General features: G+C 52.7%; 2 protein-coding genes across 6 annotated transcripts; one reads left to right on the top strand and one right to left on the bottom strand.

Annotated features, from left to right (window-relative positions):
- Window positions 1-3,404: 3,404 nt before the first annotated feature.
- On the bottom strand, window positions 3,405-9,067 carry DDX51 (DEAD-box helicase 51). 4 transcript variants are annotated; one of them, XM_053587155.1, is made up of 14 exons: window positions 8,495-9,067; window positions 7,539-7,689; window positions 7,051-7,196; window positions 6,893-6,964; window positions 6,631-6,737; window positions 6,305-6,413; window positions 6,063-6,208; window positions 5,623-5,809; window positions 5,431-5,546; window positions 5,240-5,356; window positions 4,912-5,013; window positions 4,728-4,791; window positions 4,504-4,638; window positions 3,405-4,201 (listed from the first exon to the last, which is right to left on the bottom strand). In XM_053587155.1, exons 1-14 carry the CDS (start codon window positions 9,014-9,016, stop codon window positions 4,175-4,177), a joined length of 2,001 nt encoding a protein of 666 aa, XP_053443130.1. In that variant the 5' UTR covers window positions 9,017-9,067; the 3' UTR covers window positions 3,405-4,174. The 4 variants fall into 4 exon arrangements, 3 of the variants coding, with proteins under 3 accessions (XP_053443130.1, XP_053443131.1, XP_053443133.1); XM_053587156.1 differs by having other exon boundaries at window positions 3,423-4,201; window positions 7,051-7,091; XM_053587158.1 differs by lacking the exons at window positions 6,305-6,413; window positions 6,631-6,737 and having other exon boundaries at window positions 3,423-4,201.
- On the top strand, window positions 9,068-15,573 carry NOC4L (nucleolar complex associated 4 homolog). 2 transcript variants are annotated; one of them, XM_053587159.1, is made up of 15 exons: window positions 9,069-9,285; window positions 9,421-9,541; window positions 10,085-10,191; window positions 12,012-12,119; window positions 12,413-12,562; window positions 12,643-12,742; window positions 12,820-12,854; window positions 13,450-13,500; window positions 13,672-13,783; window positions 13,988-14,048; window positions 14,240-14,350; window positions 14,533-14,693; window positions 14,810-14,892; window positions 15,201-15,314; window positions 15,406-15,573. In XM_053587159.1, the coding sequence occupies exons 1-15, from the start codon at window positions 9,169-9,171 to the stop codon at window positions 15,523-15,525; spliced, it is 1,551 nt and encodes a 516-aa protein (XP_053443134.1). In that variant the 5' UTR covers window positions 9,069-9,168; the 3' UTR covers window positions 15,526-15,573. The 2 variants fall into 2 exon arrangements, 1 of the variants encoding a protein (XP_053443134.1); XR_008379404.1 differs by lacking the exon at window positions 14,810-14,892 and having other exon boundaries at window positions 9,068-9,285.
- The last annotated feature ends 818 nt before the right edge of the window (window positions 15,574-16,391 follow it).

The raw sequence follows: 16,391 nt of genomic DNA, 5'->3' as shown, positions 1-16,391 counted from the left end.
AAGGGCATAGTGATTAAAACAGCATGGTACTGACAAAAATAGAGACATAGACATTTGAAACCAAATAGAACCCAAGAGATGAAACCAGTCTCTTACAGTCATCTGATTTTTGATAAATGAAACAAAAGCCTACACTGGGGAAAAGAATCCCTATTCAATAAATGGTGCTGGGAGAACTAGCACATTTAAAGACTGAAACTGGACCCAGACCTCTCACCACATACAAAAATTGATTCAAGATGGATAAAAGATTTAGATCTAAGGCATGAAACAATAAAAATCCTAGAAGAAAGTGTGAGGAAAATACACTTGAAGATAGCAGCTTGGGGAAAGATTTTATGAAGAAGACTTCAGTGGCAATTGCAACTACAACAAAAAATAAATGGGACTCTATTAAACTGAAAAGCTTCTGTACAATTAAGGAGACAACAACCACCCAAGCAAATAGACAACCTTCAGAATGGGAAAAATATTTGCATATTACGAATTGGACAAAGGCTTGATAACTAGGATCTACAGAGAACTCTAATCGACAAAAAAAGAGCCAACAATCCAATATGTCACTGGGCAAGAGACGTGAATAGAATCTTCTCTAAAGACAGATGAATGGCTAGTAAATATATGAAAAAACGTTCATTGTCCCTAATCAGAGAAATCCATTTCAAAACCACCCTGATATCAATCACATAATAATACCAGTGAGAATGGTCCACATCACAAAATCTCAAAGCTACAGATACTGGCGTGGATATGAAGAGAAGGGAACATCTTTACATTGCTGGTGAGACCGCAAACTAATACAGGCTTTTTGGAAGTATGGAGAATCCTCAAAGAACTCAAACTAGACCTCCCATTTGATCCTGCAATCCCATTACTAGGCATCTATCCAGAAGAAAAAAAAATCATTTTATCATAAGGACATTTGCTCTAGAGTCCAGGGGTCCTCAAACTTTTTAAACAGGGGACCAGTACACTGTCCCTCAGACTGTGGGAAGGATGGACTATAGTTAAAAAAAAAAAAAAACTATGAACAAATTCCTGTGCACACTGCACATATCTTATTTTGAAGTAAAGAAAACGGGAACAAATATAATCACACCGCCTCATGTGGCCTGTGGGCCATAGTTTGAGGACCCATGCCCTAGACTGTTTCTTCTTTTTTTTTTTAATTAAATCATAGCTGTGTACATTGATATGATCATGGGGCATCATTCACTAGCTTCACAGACCGTTTATCAAGTTTCACATATACCCTCATAAGATGCACCGCTGGTATAATCCCACCAATCCCCTTCCCTCTACGCACCTCCCCCCTCCCTCCCCTCCCTTTCCCCCTTCCCCCTATACTTAGGTTGTAACTGGGTTATAGCTTTCATGTGAAAACCCTAAATTAGTTTCATAGTAGGGCTGAGTACATTGGGTACTTTTTCTTCCATTCTTGAGATACTTTACTAAGAAGAATATGTTCCAGCTCCATCCATGTAAACATGAAAGAGGTAAAGTCTCCATCTTTCTTTAAGGCTGCATATATTCCATGGTGTACATATACCACAATTTATTAATCCATTCGTGGATCGATGGGCACTTGGGCTTCTTCCATGACTTAGCAATTGTGAATTGGGCTGCAATAAACATTCTGGTACAAATATCTTTGTTATAATGTGATTTTTGGTCTTCTGGGTATATGCCCAGTAGAGGGATTACAGGATTGAATGGCAGATCTATTTTTATATCTCTAAGTGTTCTCCAAACATCTTTCCAAAAGGAATGTATTTATTTGCATTCCCACCAGCAGTGTAGAAGTGTTCCCTTTTCTCCACATCTGCGCCAACATCTCTGGTCTTGGGATTTTGTGATATAGACTAGTCTCACTGGAGTTAGATGATATCTCAAAGTAGTTTTGATTTGCATTTCTCTGATGATAAAAGATGACGAGCATTTTTTCATATGTCTGAAGGCCGCACGCCTATCTTCTTCAGAGAAGTTTCTCTTCAAATCCCTTGCCCAGCCTGCGATGGGATCCCTTGTTCTTTTCTTGCTAATGCGTTTGAGTTCTCTGTGGATTTTGGTTATTAAACCTTTGTCGGAGACATAACCTGCAAACATCTTCTCCCATTCTGAGGGCTGTTTGCTTGCTTTACTTACTGTGTTCTTGGCTGTGCAGAAGCTTTTTAATTTGATCAAGTCCCAGTAGTGTATTTTTGAAGCTGCTTCAATTGCCCAGGGGGTCCTCCTCATAAAATACTCGCCCAGACCAATTTCTTCAAGGGTTTTCCCTACACTCTCCTCTAGTATTTTTATAGTTTCATGTCTTAAGTTTAAATCTTTAATCCAGTGAGAGTCTATCTTAGTTAATGGTGAAAGGTGTGGGTCCAGTTTCAGTCTTCTGCAGGTTGCCAGCCAGTTCACCCAGCACCATTTGTTAAATAGGGACCTAGACTGTTGCTTGCAGCTCAATTTATAATCACCAAAATGTGGAGACAACCTAAATGCCCAAAAAGCCAGGATTGGATTAACAAGCTGTGGTATATGTATGCCATGGAATACTATTTAGCCATTAAAAAGATGGGGACTTTACATCTTTCGTATTAACCTGGATTGAGCTGGAATGCAGTCTTCTAAGTAAAGCATTACAAGAATGGAGAAGCAAGAATCCAACGTACTCTATTCTAATATGACAGCTGTAGATGAGCTAATACAATGTTGGGGGGTAGGGAAATGAGGGGGAGAGGGGAGGGAGGGGGATAGGAGTTCACAGTGTATGGGACACCTCTTGAGGGCGGAACACAATTAGGGAGTTTACCTAATAAATGCAATCAGTGTAAACTAAGTCTTTGTATCCTCAAATGAACTCCAAACCAAAAAAACAAAAGTATACAGGAGGATGTGCGAGGTTATATACAGATACCATGCTCCTGTACATCAGGCAGGTCCCAGCCACCAGGGAGGCCCAGAGCGAGCAACCCAAGAGCCTAGATGTGGCCCACCATGTTCAAGGCCCCCAGCAAGCCCAGCTTCAGTTAGGAAGGTGCCTCCTGCCCCTGAGGTGGGATGTGTGGGCCCCAGAAGGACCTAGCCAGCCAGGCCCCAGGCTTGCAGACATGGGAGGTACCTCAAGGCAGTTGACTCCCTAGCCCAGGCTCCTGCTTCCACCACAGCCCCACATTCCAGTATACTCAGGGTGTGCTGTGCACAGCCTGCCATAAAATGGAAACCTGTCTTGTAAGAGAACATTATGTCTCTAGCCCCAATAAGTTTGCACTTGTTTAGTTTTGGATTTCAAGTTTGCGCACTTTTCCAGCCAGCATTTCATTCCACTCTCACGGTCTTACTTGTTCTCATGTGTTTCCTTATCCTGGGACTGGGAGGTGGCAATCACAGGTAACTGAGGGTGCATCTCAGTGTCAAGAACTCAAGTTTTCAAAAGAATCACAGTTCATTCCTATTTTTCTATGTATTTAATATTATCATATAAAATTTTCAGATGGAAGCCTTCTCAACGGTGGTCAGTGCTTTTAATGTTTTCCACTCTATTCAAGATGAAAACTTTTAATGTTCTGAATTTATTTTATACCCATGTAGCAGTTAATTTAAAGTAAAATATTGACTACACAGCTGACTCCTGCGGTTTATGACCCCTGTGATAACAGACAACACCTCTCCTTGGGATCTGCAGGTGACATGGGCTGGAAGAGGATGTGCCTGTGTCTCAGTGTCAGTTCAGGAAGTAAGACTGTGCCTGGCATGGCCACCTCACACACCACGGAAGGACTCATAGGATGACCTTTCCAAGGAAAGATGGTGAACATGCTCGTGTTTCTAGAAGAGCAAGGTCTCAGCTCAAGGCTAATCCCTGAACTCTCAGCCAAAAACCTGACAGTTGCTAGTTTTCACAGTTTCACAGATACTTTATATACAAAGGCTATGTTGATTTCAGGCCAAACTTCTGCTTCAGGTTGTAAAGGCAACAAGCCATGAAGTCTCAGAGGAGAGGGGCCTGGAGAAGAAGGCCATGTCCATTGGCTGCTTCCTCAGAAACCTTAAAGAATTCCTGTTTTTTCTCAAGTACAGCATCCACTGCTCAGGGTTCTTCTGGAAGGAGGGAAAGACAGTGACTGTTGTCCCACAACAGGACAGACAGGGCTCGGTCCCTCTGGTTCTTCAAGTCTGCAGCCTAGGCCACCTTCTGCTTCTGCTCTTCCTGTAGGAGGAAGGTCTCAGAACCATCCACATTTTCCCCTCTCCAGCCACGGGGCCCTGGCTCTGGCCACCAAGAGCTGCCTCCCCAGGGCCACGAAGCTGTCTCCATCCCCAGAACCCAGTACTTCCTGTCTCCCAACCCTCCTGCAAGCTTGAGGATAAACTTGTTTCAACCCATTTCCTCCTTACTTTCCTCTTTTCCCATCTTGTTAAGACATCCTCTGGAAGCATCTAAGGTTTGAGTTACGAGACCACCACTACTGCTACCACCAGAGGGTCTCACAGGCCCAGTATGGCCCTCACCTTGACTGTCCTCTCCAGTTGGGATAAGGCCTCCTCGTACCGAGGGACCAGCGGCTGCAGCAGCTCACTGTGGAGCTCATGCCGCTGCAGTGCGGGCACCCCACCTTCAGTCAGCATCCGGAGGAATCTCCGCTCCTAGAGAGAGAAGCTCACATGTGGGAAGGAGTCTCAGGCAGCCCCCATGTGTCCAGGCAGAAGCCCCGCTAAGGCCCTCACAGCCTTACCTGCACTTTGAGGAGCAGTGTGAAGGCCTGTCCAGCATTCCCAGCTCGGGCTGTTCTCCCCACCCTGCATCAAACATAACCATCTCAAGACAGCAACTTCTGGCCCTTTAGGGGCCCGTACGGGGGCTTCTCTCTCCAACCCCTACCCAGAACCATGCACAAAGGCCCCACATGATGCCCTCACCGGTGCACGTAGGTCCTCAGGTACTGGGGAGCATCATAGTTGATCACCAGCTCCACACCCTGCACATCAATGCCACGGGCAGTGGCATCTGTGCTGATAAGGCTGTTGGGACACACAGCACTGTGGGCCCACCCAAGCCAGAAAAAGGGACAGCTACACCTGTTAACTGGCCCCATGGGATGGATCTGGCCTTCTGGGAACTGGCTGCATGGAGTTGGGGGGCACAGGAGGCCAATCTCCTGAAGAAAGTGCTCTTCAGAGAGACCCCCAGCTAACACTGAGGGTCAACACCCTCATTCCAGAGCCCCAGGCCCTTCCAGGTACTCACAGTTGGATCTTCCCCTGTTCAAACTGTTTTAAGATCATCCTCCTTTGGCCAGGTCCATAGCGGGAAGAGAATTCAGCCACACTCACACCTCCAAAAGCTTGCACCAGCAGAGAGAGCCTGGGAAAGAAAAAGGCTACAGCCAAGTGGCACTGGGACCAGACTGCCCCAGCAGTGCCCTGCCCAGCCCTCACCTGTGTGAGTTCTCTCGGGAGTTGGTAAAGCAGAGGACCCTGGAGAAGCTCTTCTCTAGGATCAGGTGCAGGACAAGCAGTGGCTTGGTACTGAGGCTACAGGGCACGTAGTGGTGCTGCAGGAGGCAGCACAGATTGGCAGAGAGCCAAAAGTACCTGGGCCCTCCTCTGCCCTGCATGTGCCCCACTCACCGTGAGCCCCACAGGGAAAGCATACTTCCCTCCCACATCCCCGTCTCCATCTTGGGGGCCCTTGCATGCCAGACTTGTGGAAAAAAGCCGGGGCTGGTGGAGGCCCAGTTGCTGTAGCTTTTCAGGGTTCTGGGTCAGAGTAGCTGAGAAGAGCAGCTTCTGCAGAGGCATCTGGGGACAGTAGGTGCTAGAAGAGAAGGGGGTGTGGGGATTACTGGAAGGAGCCATCTGCAGCCCTCCTGAACTTCCAGGAACAGGCTTCCTCATGACTGCAGAGAAGAGCCCGCACCACACCAGGGTGGGGTGTCCGACACACGTGTGGTCCTATGTAACAAAATTTGATGGAATTCACTCCACCCTCGTCTCATACCAAGAAAGCAGTAGCATGCACAGCAGCCTCTGCTCAGGGGCGGCCAGCTCCTGAGCACAACGCTGGATACCTGGCGGCGGTCACAGCCTGGAGCTGCCTCCTCTGCAGCACAGCACAGGGATCCGTGGGGCCCTCCCTCTGGAAGGCCGCTGCCACTACTCGTGGCAGCCAGGACTGGTGCATGCTGTCTATCATCCTGTCGGCCTCATCTATGACCTGGGGGGTGAGAAACCTGGTGTTGGGTGGTGGGAAGGCTCCCTGCCAAGATCAGCCCTTCACTCATAGCCCTGGCTTCTGGGATGGGTGACCTACCAGGAACCGGAGCTGCTGGAGGCTGAATCCTGGGGTCTGGTCGATATGGTCTACCAGGCGGCCAGGAGTGGCCACCACGATGTCAGCTAGGCAGCGGTAGCCATCTGTTCTATAAACCATAGTATAGTTCCTCAAAAGATCTTCCTAGGGCATTCTGTCAGCAAGGCACTACCTGGCTCACCATGCAGTACTGACCCTCTCCCAATACTGGCAGCATGGGCTGCTGCTCATAGGAGCCTGGCAGCTACAATAGTGGCTGCTCTTCTCTGGCTGTGTGCACCCGAGTGGGGACCCTCCTAAAGAGCCTACCACCCAGGAGAACCTACGTCTTCTGTACAAGGCTCTCCTGCTCCTTGGCCAGTGTCTTCTGTCCAGTAATCAGGGCAACTCTTAGAGGTGTTGGGTCTGTGTAGATGTTGAACACTTTGCTTACCTAGAGAAAGAGCCTGTCATTGGCCTGGATATATCTGCCCACACACACAGTGGAAACGACTCCAGGCTAGTCTGAGTCACTGGGAGATTAGTACATGCACGCCCAGTATGGCAGCCAAGGTCACAGTGCTGACCTCCAGTGCAGGGATCACATACCTGTTGGGCCAGCTCCTTGGTGGGCAGCACAACCAGAGCACGTACATGACACACCACTCGCCGCAGCAGGGCCTGCATGGGGAGGCTGCCTGTGTCAGCAATGAATCCCTGCTGCACACTGAACCCCCACTGCAGAGGGTGGGGACCCTGACACCCACCTGTACCACAGGGATGACAAAGGCCAGTGTCTTCCCACTGCCTGTTGGGGCAGAAACACAGAGGTCGCTGGGCTGGTAGCCGCCTCTGCCCACCAGAAACCCATTAGCTGCACTCTCCAGGAGGGTGGGAATCACAGCTGCCTGGACTGGACAAGGAAAGATGAGAGACAAGTCCTGCTTATACTGGGCTCAGTCACTTCCCTATCTATGACCTTTGGGCTGCGTTGCTCTGTTGGAGAACTGGGAACCTCTGCCTCAAGGAAAGCACCAGGGCCCCAAGGAGCATTGGGAACCATAAGCCTAAGGACTCCAGATGTGGTAGGAGCTCCTAAGCTGTGGTCATTCCCAGTCCTGCCTGAGGATTCTCTAGAACAGCAGTTCTCAACCTGTGGGTCATGACCCCTTTTAACTGTGTGAAAAGTTCATCTAGTAAGGCTGAGAACCTTCCTAGAAGGTGCCCTCCCTGCCATCCACCAGGACTAGGGCACCTGGAAAATAGAATGAGATGCCCTGTGCTCGTAGCTGCTTCTGTAAGTCAGGGTGGACCTCAGGGATGTCCTCGACTGGAACAAGGCCTTCAGCAATGTTCTTTCGGATACAACTTGGCTCAGCCAGCCACACTGGCAGAAAAGGTTGGACCTATCACAAAAGAAGAAGAGACCAGGTGAATGTGTCAGAGCCCTCCAGGCTGGGGCGATGGAGCACACAGAAACCAAATACCTATGTTGAAGCTGAAAAGACTGGAGGAGAAAGACCTGAAAAGCTTCCTGATTGCATTGCCAATTCTTCTTCAAACCAGCCTCCCCCCTGCCCCACCTCCTACTCAGCCTTCAGAGAAACTAAAAATCACACAGTAGCAGGTGCTACTTGCTGGGTAAAGCATGGCACCAGCAGTGGCTCCATACCCTACTGTGCCTGTGATGTCCTCTGTGTTTCCCCAGCCACACCATCTGTCTTACGCATTAAGCTGGTACCTGCCTCAATGTCTCTGCCCAGCTCTGCCCTTCCTAGCACAGCCTACCCCCCCTTCGCCCCCCAGGCCTGCTGGCTTCTTCTGACCTTTGCATCCTGCCTCAGAGAGAACTTCCACCCACAGCACCACCCAAGGGCCAGGGAGCTCGCTGCCTGCTCTCCTCCTGCTCTCTTCACAGAAACTGCACACCATCTCTTTACCAAGACAAACACACCCCACGGAAAAAAGCCGGTGGAACTTCCTGAGTTTTACTCCTGAGATCGCAAGCGCAAAGAACAGCTCTTTTAACATGCACAAAAAAGCTTATGTCGGAGAAAGAAGACAGGAAGGGGCGCATTGGAAACGCTGCGTCTCTTACAGGAGCCAGACACAAGCCCGGTGCTCGGCAGCCAACTGTGGCCAGGGAAGATGCTCGTTCACCCAACCCTATCGTACCGCTAAGCCCGCCTTGCCTCCAAGTGAGCTGCTCACCTTTGGTGCCTTCCTCCTCCCGAAGCCCCCCAGCATCAGGGCGGAGGCCGTGGGCTCAGCCGCCTCCTCCGCGGGCGGTACGTCCGGAGCCGCCTCGGCGCGCGCGCCCTGCTCCCCCAACGCCTCCTCGCTGCTCTCTGCGCGCACACCCGGGCCAAGCGGAGCGTCAGCCCCCGCCGGCGCTCGGGAGGGGAGCCCAGCCCGCCGGCCTGGCACTCCCGCTTCCGCGCTTTCGTGCTGGTCATCCGCCCTCGGCCTCTTCTCCTGTGGCGCTTCGGAGCTTCCGGGCGCCTCCGGACTACCCCGCCGCCGCCTCCGGGGCCGCCGCCGCCGCCTTCCCGATGCCTCGGAATGAGGGGCCGCCTCGGGAGGCGCGGGCTGCCGCTGTTGCCGCTCGCGGGCCCGGCTCTGAAGGCGCTCGAGCAGCACCCGGGCCCGCTCGCCCGCCCCAGCCTCTTCCTCTTTCGCTGCTGCTGCCGCTGCCTCCGGGCCCGGGTACCGCAAGATGTGGAACAGCGCCATGGTGCGCCAAGCCGCACGCCGCTCCGGCTCGCGCACGGGGATGACGTCTGGCGTGCCGATGGCGTCAGCGGTGTGCGGCGGGGTACCACAAAGGCGGTGCGCGCGGGGATCAAGTTGGGCGACGCGGCGGTCGCGTCCCGGACAGAGGCGGCATGGAGCGGGAACCTGGTCCCGCTGGCACGCGCCGGGCGCTGGGCCGCCTGCTTGAGGCGGTGCTGAGGAGCCGCAGCGAGGCCAACGCCGTGTTCGACATCCTGGCGGTGCTGCAGGTGGCCGGTGCGGGGCTGGGGCGGTTCAGGGACAGGCCAGAGGGTCAGAACCGAGTATTGTGAATTAGCGTGGGGTCGCGGGGCAGGGGCAGTGACAGCCCTGTGGTGCTCCCTGGCCCCACTCTCTCCTTGCAGTCTGAGGACCAGGAGGAAATCCAGGAAGCGGTGCGCACATGCAGCCGTCTCTTCGGGGCCATGCTGGAACGCGGAGAGCTGTTCGTGGGCCCTCTGCCCTCCGAGGGGGCAGCTATGGCAGGTGAGCGCCTGCAGGGGCCGCGACCGTTCCTGGCCTGGCTCTTTGCTTGCTTGGTGACCGGCAAGGAGGCTTTGTCGCCATGGGATGAGCGGCGCAAAAAACCCTGTGTTAGCGCATTCAGATGAAGGAGGACTCAGATATCCCTCTGAGAGGTAACACAGGTACCCTGGGGCCAGGCTTAGATGGATTTTGAACAAGGCATGCCTCTTAACTGTGTGTTCTGTCCCACGGGCGTGGTAGTGTTTAATGCTTACAGTAATCCAGCTTCATGGCCCCATCTTTGGAACATCCAGAGCCTGGTATAGTGAGGGGGTGGGGTCCTAACTCTGGAACCTTGGCTGGAGGCTCTCCTGAGTTACCAGCGGTTCTTTGTGCAGGGCCCAGGGAGTGTTCTGGCTCCACCACATGAGTGGTGGCGTGGTGACTTATATCCAGCTGTGGAGGTTGAGTAGAGAGCAATGGATATGGGTTCAGGACCTTGGGTTGGGCCTGGCACATGTGGGCATCAGTGTGGCCTGATGACTACATTGACTTTGTGGGCAGGGTCCCGAGGAGCCATGCGTAAGTACAAGGTATGGATGAGACACCGCTACCACAGCTGCTGCAACCGTTTGGGGGAACTCCTGGCCCACTTCTCCTTTCAGGTCAAGGTGAGTCTTGGGGTCATGGAGCCAGCTTCAGCTTCATCTGTCTATCTCTGGCACCCTCACTTCCCAGGCAGTCCACATAGCAGAAGTGCAGGGCTGTGGGCGTAGACACTTCTTTTTGCACTTGTCTGGGTAAGGATGCTTGCTCTCTTTTGGCTAGTTTTCTGGTGGGCAGCCTCGCTCTGTCCCCTGACTTGGGAGTGTCATGTTGTGGGCCTTCAGGCCTGTTGAGAAACGTGGCTATCTGGTCCTGTACTGTTTGTGACTAGCTGAAGAGGGACAGCCAGAGCCAATAATCACTCACAGTGGAACCTACATGCCAAGTTTGTACCAATCCAGTTTGCATGTGTTTGCTTTAGCCTGCGCTGCAGTCCACAGCCATAGGAATGGGTCTTCCATTCTTCAACAGTTTTGCTGAGGTGTAATTCACATGATCTATAATTTGCAAGTTAAAGTATATAGGTGGTGTCTTTTATCTATTGAGCTCCAGCACACCTTATCGCCCCAAAGAGAAATCTTATGCCTATTCACAGTCACTCCTCAGAGATACCCCTCACACTCTACCCCACCAGCCCTAGGAAACCACTGATTTACCATCTGTCTAAGTGGATGTGCTTTTTCTGGATGTCCCATGTAAGTGGGATCATATGATACACAGCCTTTAGTGTCTGGCTTCTCTTGTTCATCATGACACATTTAAGGCTTGTCTGTCCTGCACCGTGTCAGATCTTCATTCCCTTTGGTGGCTCAATCACAAAGTACAGTACGTTGCACCTTGCTGACCTGTCCACGTGTTGTGGGACATTTGGGTCATTTCTACCTTTTGGCTGTTACAAAGAATGTAGCTATGAACATTTACCTGTGCATTCCTATGACTTAGTGTGTTGATGTTTTCATCTTGCTTGGGCACATCCTACAAGTGGTGTTGCAGGTTCTGTGGTAATTCTGTTTAACGTTTTGAGGAATATTTTGAGGTTTGAGGCTGTTTTCCACAGCAGAGGCACCATTTTACATTCCTGTGGGCTGTGTGCTAGGGTTCCATGTGCCTTGCGTCCTCGCCAATATGTTGAACCTGAATCCCTAACTTTTAAAAGCTGGGGAAATGTCACACATAAACATCTGTTTTCAGCTTCTTACGGAGAAGTCAGCAGCTCTATTGCATTAGGCTAGTGTGTGTTCGTGGCAATAACTGGATGAAGGGAGAGCTGGGAATTCCTTTTATGCAGGCACAGGCCCCAGAGTTAAGTGGTAGTGATTGTCTCACAGCTCCACAAATGTAGTAAAAAACACTGACTTGTATGCTTTAAGTGGTAAATTGCACAACACATGAGTTACATCCCAACAGAGCTGTTAAAGGTGGTGATCCATTCCTGTGACTGACTCCCAGAGGATCTTGTTGTATAGTGCTCAGGGCCTCCCTGGTTTGGGCTGGTGTTCCACTTTTCCCATTTGTCATCATGGGGCCAGAGCTTCTGAGCCCTGCTGGCTTCTCACACTTGTGTTCTCACAGCTGTCACTGAGGTTCAGAGCAGCATTCTCGGGATACAGATGACAAGGGCAGCCAGGCAGCCCCATGACACAGATCTGCCTATATGTGCTCCCTGGGCCAGATCCTATTCTGAGCCCCACACTCATTACCTTTAGATGTCATCATCTTGCCCATTTCAGGCACAGGATGTGGAGGCCTTGATAGTGGCTGGCAGCAGCTAGAGCAGAAGACAGGGTCCCTTTTTTCTCTGTGCTCTTGGGCCTGGCAATGATGGGCTCCCTGGCTTGGGTGAGCTCTGGGGGAGTGTCATGGCTACCCTATTCCTGTTTTGTAGGAGCTGGCCCTCAGCACACTCATGAAGTTTGTGCAGCTGGAAGGAATGCACCCCTTGGAGAAGCCCAAGTGGGAAGGCAACTACCTGTTCCCCCGCAGGCTCTTTAAGGTAAGGGTCTTGGTGGCAGCTCTCAAAGAACCTCATAGAGTAGAGCTCAAGATGTGTCCCCTGGCTTGGGCTGGATGAACAGGTGGGTATTGGATAGGACATTTATGCCTGCCCCTCCCTGTAGGGGTGAGCTTGGCTGCTCAGGCGTCTCTGTGGTGACCCATTGGTTGTGGGAAGTAGTCCTGTTAGTCGGCCTCTGGCATGGGGCTTGGCAGGGTGTCAGCAGCATGTATGGATGCCACTGGACTGTGCCTGGAGTGGGGAGAGGTGCTCACTCCCATTTCTGCCCCCAGTTGGTGGTGGGAGGCCTATTGTCGACTGAGGAGGACCACAGCCTGCTCCTCTCCCAGTTCCGGGAGTATATGGAATATGATGATATCCGCTACCACACAATGCAGGCAGCCACCAACACTGTGGCCCACATCACCAACCTGCATTCTGAGGTAAGTGGACAGGTCCCTTAGTCCTTCTCCTGGTGGGTGGTGGGGGCAGCATCCAGATGCTCAGATGAGGCTCCTGGCAGGTGTCCCTCACTTTCTGGAATAATGCCTTCACATTGCTGTCTGCTGTGAGCCTGCCCCACCACGAGCGCAATTTCTCCAACTTCTATGTGTCACGCATGGGTGAGTGTCCAGCAGGAGGAGTTGGGGGCAGGGCCAGGACAGTAGCGGGTGACCCTTGGCCACTTGTGTCCTTGCAGAGTCATCAGACAAATGGAAAATTGCTCATCTAAAGGTGAGTTACTTCTGGAGGGGTGGGTAGCCTTCCAGGGCCACAGCCTCTACCCTCTATGTGGGTACAGTCCACATATGTAATGCACATATGTCCACATGTGTGGGACCCTTAGAGGCCCAGCCACCACCCCATTTCTCCAAAGAAAGCTCTCAGGACAGAGGTGGCAGCTAGCATGGTCCCTAGGACCACTCATGGGCAAGCGCGAAAGGAGATGCTGGCAGAGGCCAGAAGGAGGCTTCATGGTTTCTGGGGACTCTTTCATGCCACACATCATTTTTGTGGGCAGTTTTAGATGTGCTGCATGTTCTTTCTGTACTTGCCAGGAACGTAGTTTACCTCTCCTCGTTTTGCAGGGCTTTCTGTCTTGGAGTTTCTGAGACCTAGAGCTTCAGGGCCCCTAGGGTTCTCAAGTTCCAAGGGTTCTAGCAGCTCCTGACTTAAGTAGGGACAGGGAGAGGGTCGGCAGCGATAGGTACAGTGTGTGTTGGTTCTTAGGGCTGGTAGCTCCGGGGTCTGGGGTCAGGACGCGGAGGGAGGGTGGCAGCTGCTGAGGGGTCGGGGGTGGGGAGTGGCAATGCAGCCTTGGCTGTTGCAGGAGCACAGGAAGGCGTTCCAGGCCATGTGGCTCAGCTTCCTCAAGCACAAGGTAGGGGCCTGGAGGGAGCATCCTATCTTCTTTGGGGGGACATCTTAGTATTCCTGGGGGCATGTGTCCTTGTCTTTCTGGCCTCTGGTGGTTGTCCTGATCTTCCTGGGGATGGGTGGCGGGTTCTTTGCTCTTCCTGGGGGCAACACCCTGACCTACTGCGACCCTCAGCTGCCCCTGAGCCTCTACAAGAAGGTGCTGGTGATAGTGCACGACTCCATCCTGCCACACTTGGCACAGCCCACGCTCATGATAGATTTCCTCAGCAGTGCCTACGACCTCGGTAAGGCCCAGCAGTCAATGATGGGGGCTCATCTCCCTTTTATGTGGCTGAGGTGGTGGCCCAGTGCCCACAGGGCTGCTGCCCCTTCCTGGACATGGTGGGTTGGGGAGAGGATGGTGGGACAGATGGTGATGCCGGGACTCTGCTCAGGGGCCTCAGGGTGGGGTACAGGTTGGGCTGGCTTCATGTCTGCATCTGTTGCAGGAGGAGCCGTCAGCCTCTTGGCCTTGAATGGACTGTTTGTCCTGATCCACAAGCACAACCTGTGAGTGTCACCCTGGCGTATGGGTCTCCCTGACTCTCCCGGGCCTGCCAGACTGGGTCCCCACCCCCATCAAGTCAGGGTGTTAGGGGAGCCCACTAGGAACAAGTGGCTGAATCAGCTTCCAGCCTTAGGTCTGTGGTTTCCTGGGGCCCTCTGTTGTGGCATGCTGTCACCTTTGCCCCTACTCCCAGGGAATACCCTGACTTCTACCAGAAGCTATACGGCCTCCTGGACCCATCCATCTTCCATGTTAAATATCGCGCCCGTTTCTTCCACTTGGCCGATCTCTTCCTGTCATCCTCGTGAGTACCTGGAGGGTACCCAGCCTGGTCTCAGAACAGCTGCCCAGAGCTGGGTCTATGGGACACCTGCTGGGTACCTAACCCTGTCCAGATCTGGGGCTGCAGCCTTGGGCTGGGGTGGGTGGGTGTGGAAGGACTGGCAGTCAGAGCTCTGGTATCTCACATCCTATTGCTTTGCCCAGCCATCTTCCCGCCTACCTGGTAGCTGCCTTTGCAAAGCGCCTGGCCCGCCTGGCACTGACGGCACCCCCCGAGGCCCTCCTCATGGTCTTACCCTTCATCTGCAACCTGTTGCGCCGACACCCCGCCTGCCGGGTGCTCGTGCATCGCCCTCAGGCTTCTGGTGAGTGTAGGGTGGGGCCAGGCCCTGTGGGGGGGGGGCTACTTGGTGTGGTCCTTCCCCCTTCGTGTGTCCCCTGAGTGACAGTTAGCAGACGAGGGCCTGCATTTCATTTCTAGAGCTGGATGCCGACCCCTATGACCCAATCGAAGAAGACCCGGCCAAGAGCCGGGCCCTGGAGAGCTCTCTGTGGGAGCTACAGGTGAGGGTGCCACCCCCTTGCTCAACCAGCTGCATTTCAGCCCTTATTAAACCCCCAACTCCCTGCAGCCCTACATGGCCTTGGGCCCTGTGTCACCCTGGTCAACTAGAGGAAATCTTTATCCACCTGGAGCTGCTTCTGTCCCTGATGCAGCTGCATTGGTGGTGGTGGTGGGGGTGTTCAGCCCTGCTGCCCCATCTCCTGTTAGCAGCTTAGAAGCCCCAGAGAGGGAGTTAGCACCTGAGGGCACTCAGTAGGGCCACCGCAGGGCTGGTGCCCCCTTGACGGCCCCCTTGTACCCCTCCTAGACCCTTCAACATCATTACCACCCTGAGGTATCCAAAGCCGCCAGTGTCATCAACCAGACTTTGTCTGTCCCTGAAGTCAGCATTGCACCACTCCTGGAGCTCACTGCATATGAGGTAAGGAATGGGAGTACAGGGAGCTGGGCTCCAGGGCCTGGGCCCAAGGATCACTGAGCACCAGCCTAACGGCTACTGTTCGTCCTTGCAGCTCTTTGAGCAAGACCTGAAGAAGAAGGGGCCTGAGCCGGTGCCTCTGGAGTTCATCCCAGTCCAGGGTTTACTGGGCCGGCAAGATGACCTTTGTACCCAGCACTTCAGGCTCAGCTGACCCTGCTTTGACCCCACCTTGTCCCCAAATAAATGGTTTTGTAGGAGAGTGGCTCTGACAGAGTATGGGCCTAGGTGGCATCCTCACATCTACCTTGGACCTGGCCTGGATAGAGTCCTCTGCCTTCTCTGCAGTTGGGGGACCTGAAATGTGGCCCTGCCCTTCAGGACTCCAGGCAGATTGTGTCACAGGTGCCTGGGCCAGCCCTCTGCAGAGCCCCTGGATCTGATAGCCCAGCCCAGCCCAGCCAGCCCTACTCGTGCGGAGTCCCTCTGTATTTAGACCTGGGGTGACTTGCAGGGACTCAACCTTGGTCAGTCATGGTGGAAGCCACAGGGAGGGCAGATATATGGGTGAAAGTGTTTGGTATGAGTGTATGCAGGTGTTTAAAGTGAGAGTACGTGATAATGTTTGACTGTGATGTGTGTGTGGTGTGAATGGCATTTATGTGAGTGTGATGTATGTGATGTGTAGTGTATGATGTGTAATGTTTGACGTGTGTGGTATGAGTGTGATGTGTGGTGTAGCTGAGTATAATGTGGGTTGCTAAGTTTAGTGGTGGCTAAGTGCCAGTGACCCAGTCTGGCAGAGCCTTGCCAAGGTCCAGGGACTGGTGGCCTTGAGCAGAGGTCCAGGGGCAAGTGTCTGCACATCTAGTCCTTGTTGCCAACTGTGGGCTCCAGGCAGCTGGAAGTTAATAGTCTTGTTTTGTTTCCAGTGTGTTTATTTTATGGGACACCATTTATGCCAAACAAGCCTGCTTTTCCACCTAGAGCAGGGACCCTGAGTTTCCTTTTTAAATCCATTTGTTCAAAGACAGAAAAGCCAGACAATCGCAGGCCCGTGGACTGGGCAGGACTGTGCCC

Source organism: Nycticebus coucang, chromosome 4 (assembly GCF_027406575.1).
Source record: "Nycticebus coucang isolate mNycCou1 chromosome 4, mNycCou1.pri, whole genome shotgun sequence".
Classification (NCBI taxonomy): Eukaryota; Metazoa; Chordata; class Mammalia; order Primates; family Lorisidae; genus Nycticebus; species Nycticebus coucang.
Note: the sequence above shows the minus strand (reverse complement) of the source record. Positions and strands in the feature narration are given on the sequence as shown.

Coding starts and splice junctions, on each gene's coding strand:
- DDX51 (XM_053587155.1), bottom strand. CDS start 9,016: ATGGCGCTGTTCCACATCTTGCGGTACCCGGGCCCGGAGGCAGCGGCA. Junction 5,014..5,239: donor GAACAGGGGAAGATCCAACT/GTGAGTACCTGG, acceptor GTGTCCCAACAG/CCTTATCAGCACAGATGCCA. Junction 4,792..4,911: donor CTGAGGACCTACGTGCACCG/GTGAGGGCATCA, acceptor TGTTTGATGCAG/GGTGGGGAGAACAGCCCGAG.
- NOC4L (XM_053587159.1), top strand. CDS start 9,169: ATGGAGCGGGAACCTGGTCCCGCTGGCACGCGCCGGGCGCTGGGCCGC. Junction 12,120..12,412: donor TCCCCCGCAGGCTCTTTAAG/GTAAGGGTCTTG, acceptor TTCTGCCCCCAG/TTGGTGGTGGGAGGCCTATT. Junction 14,694..14,809: donor GCATCGCCCTCAGGCTTCTG/GTGAGTGTAGGG, acceptor TTTCATTTCTAG/AGCTGGATGCCGACCCCTAT.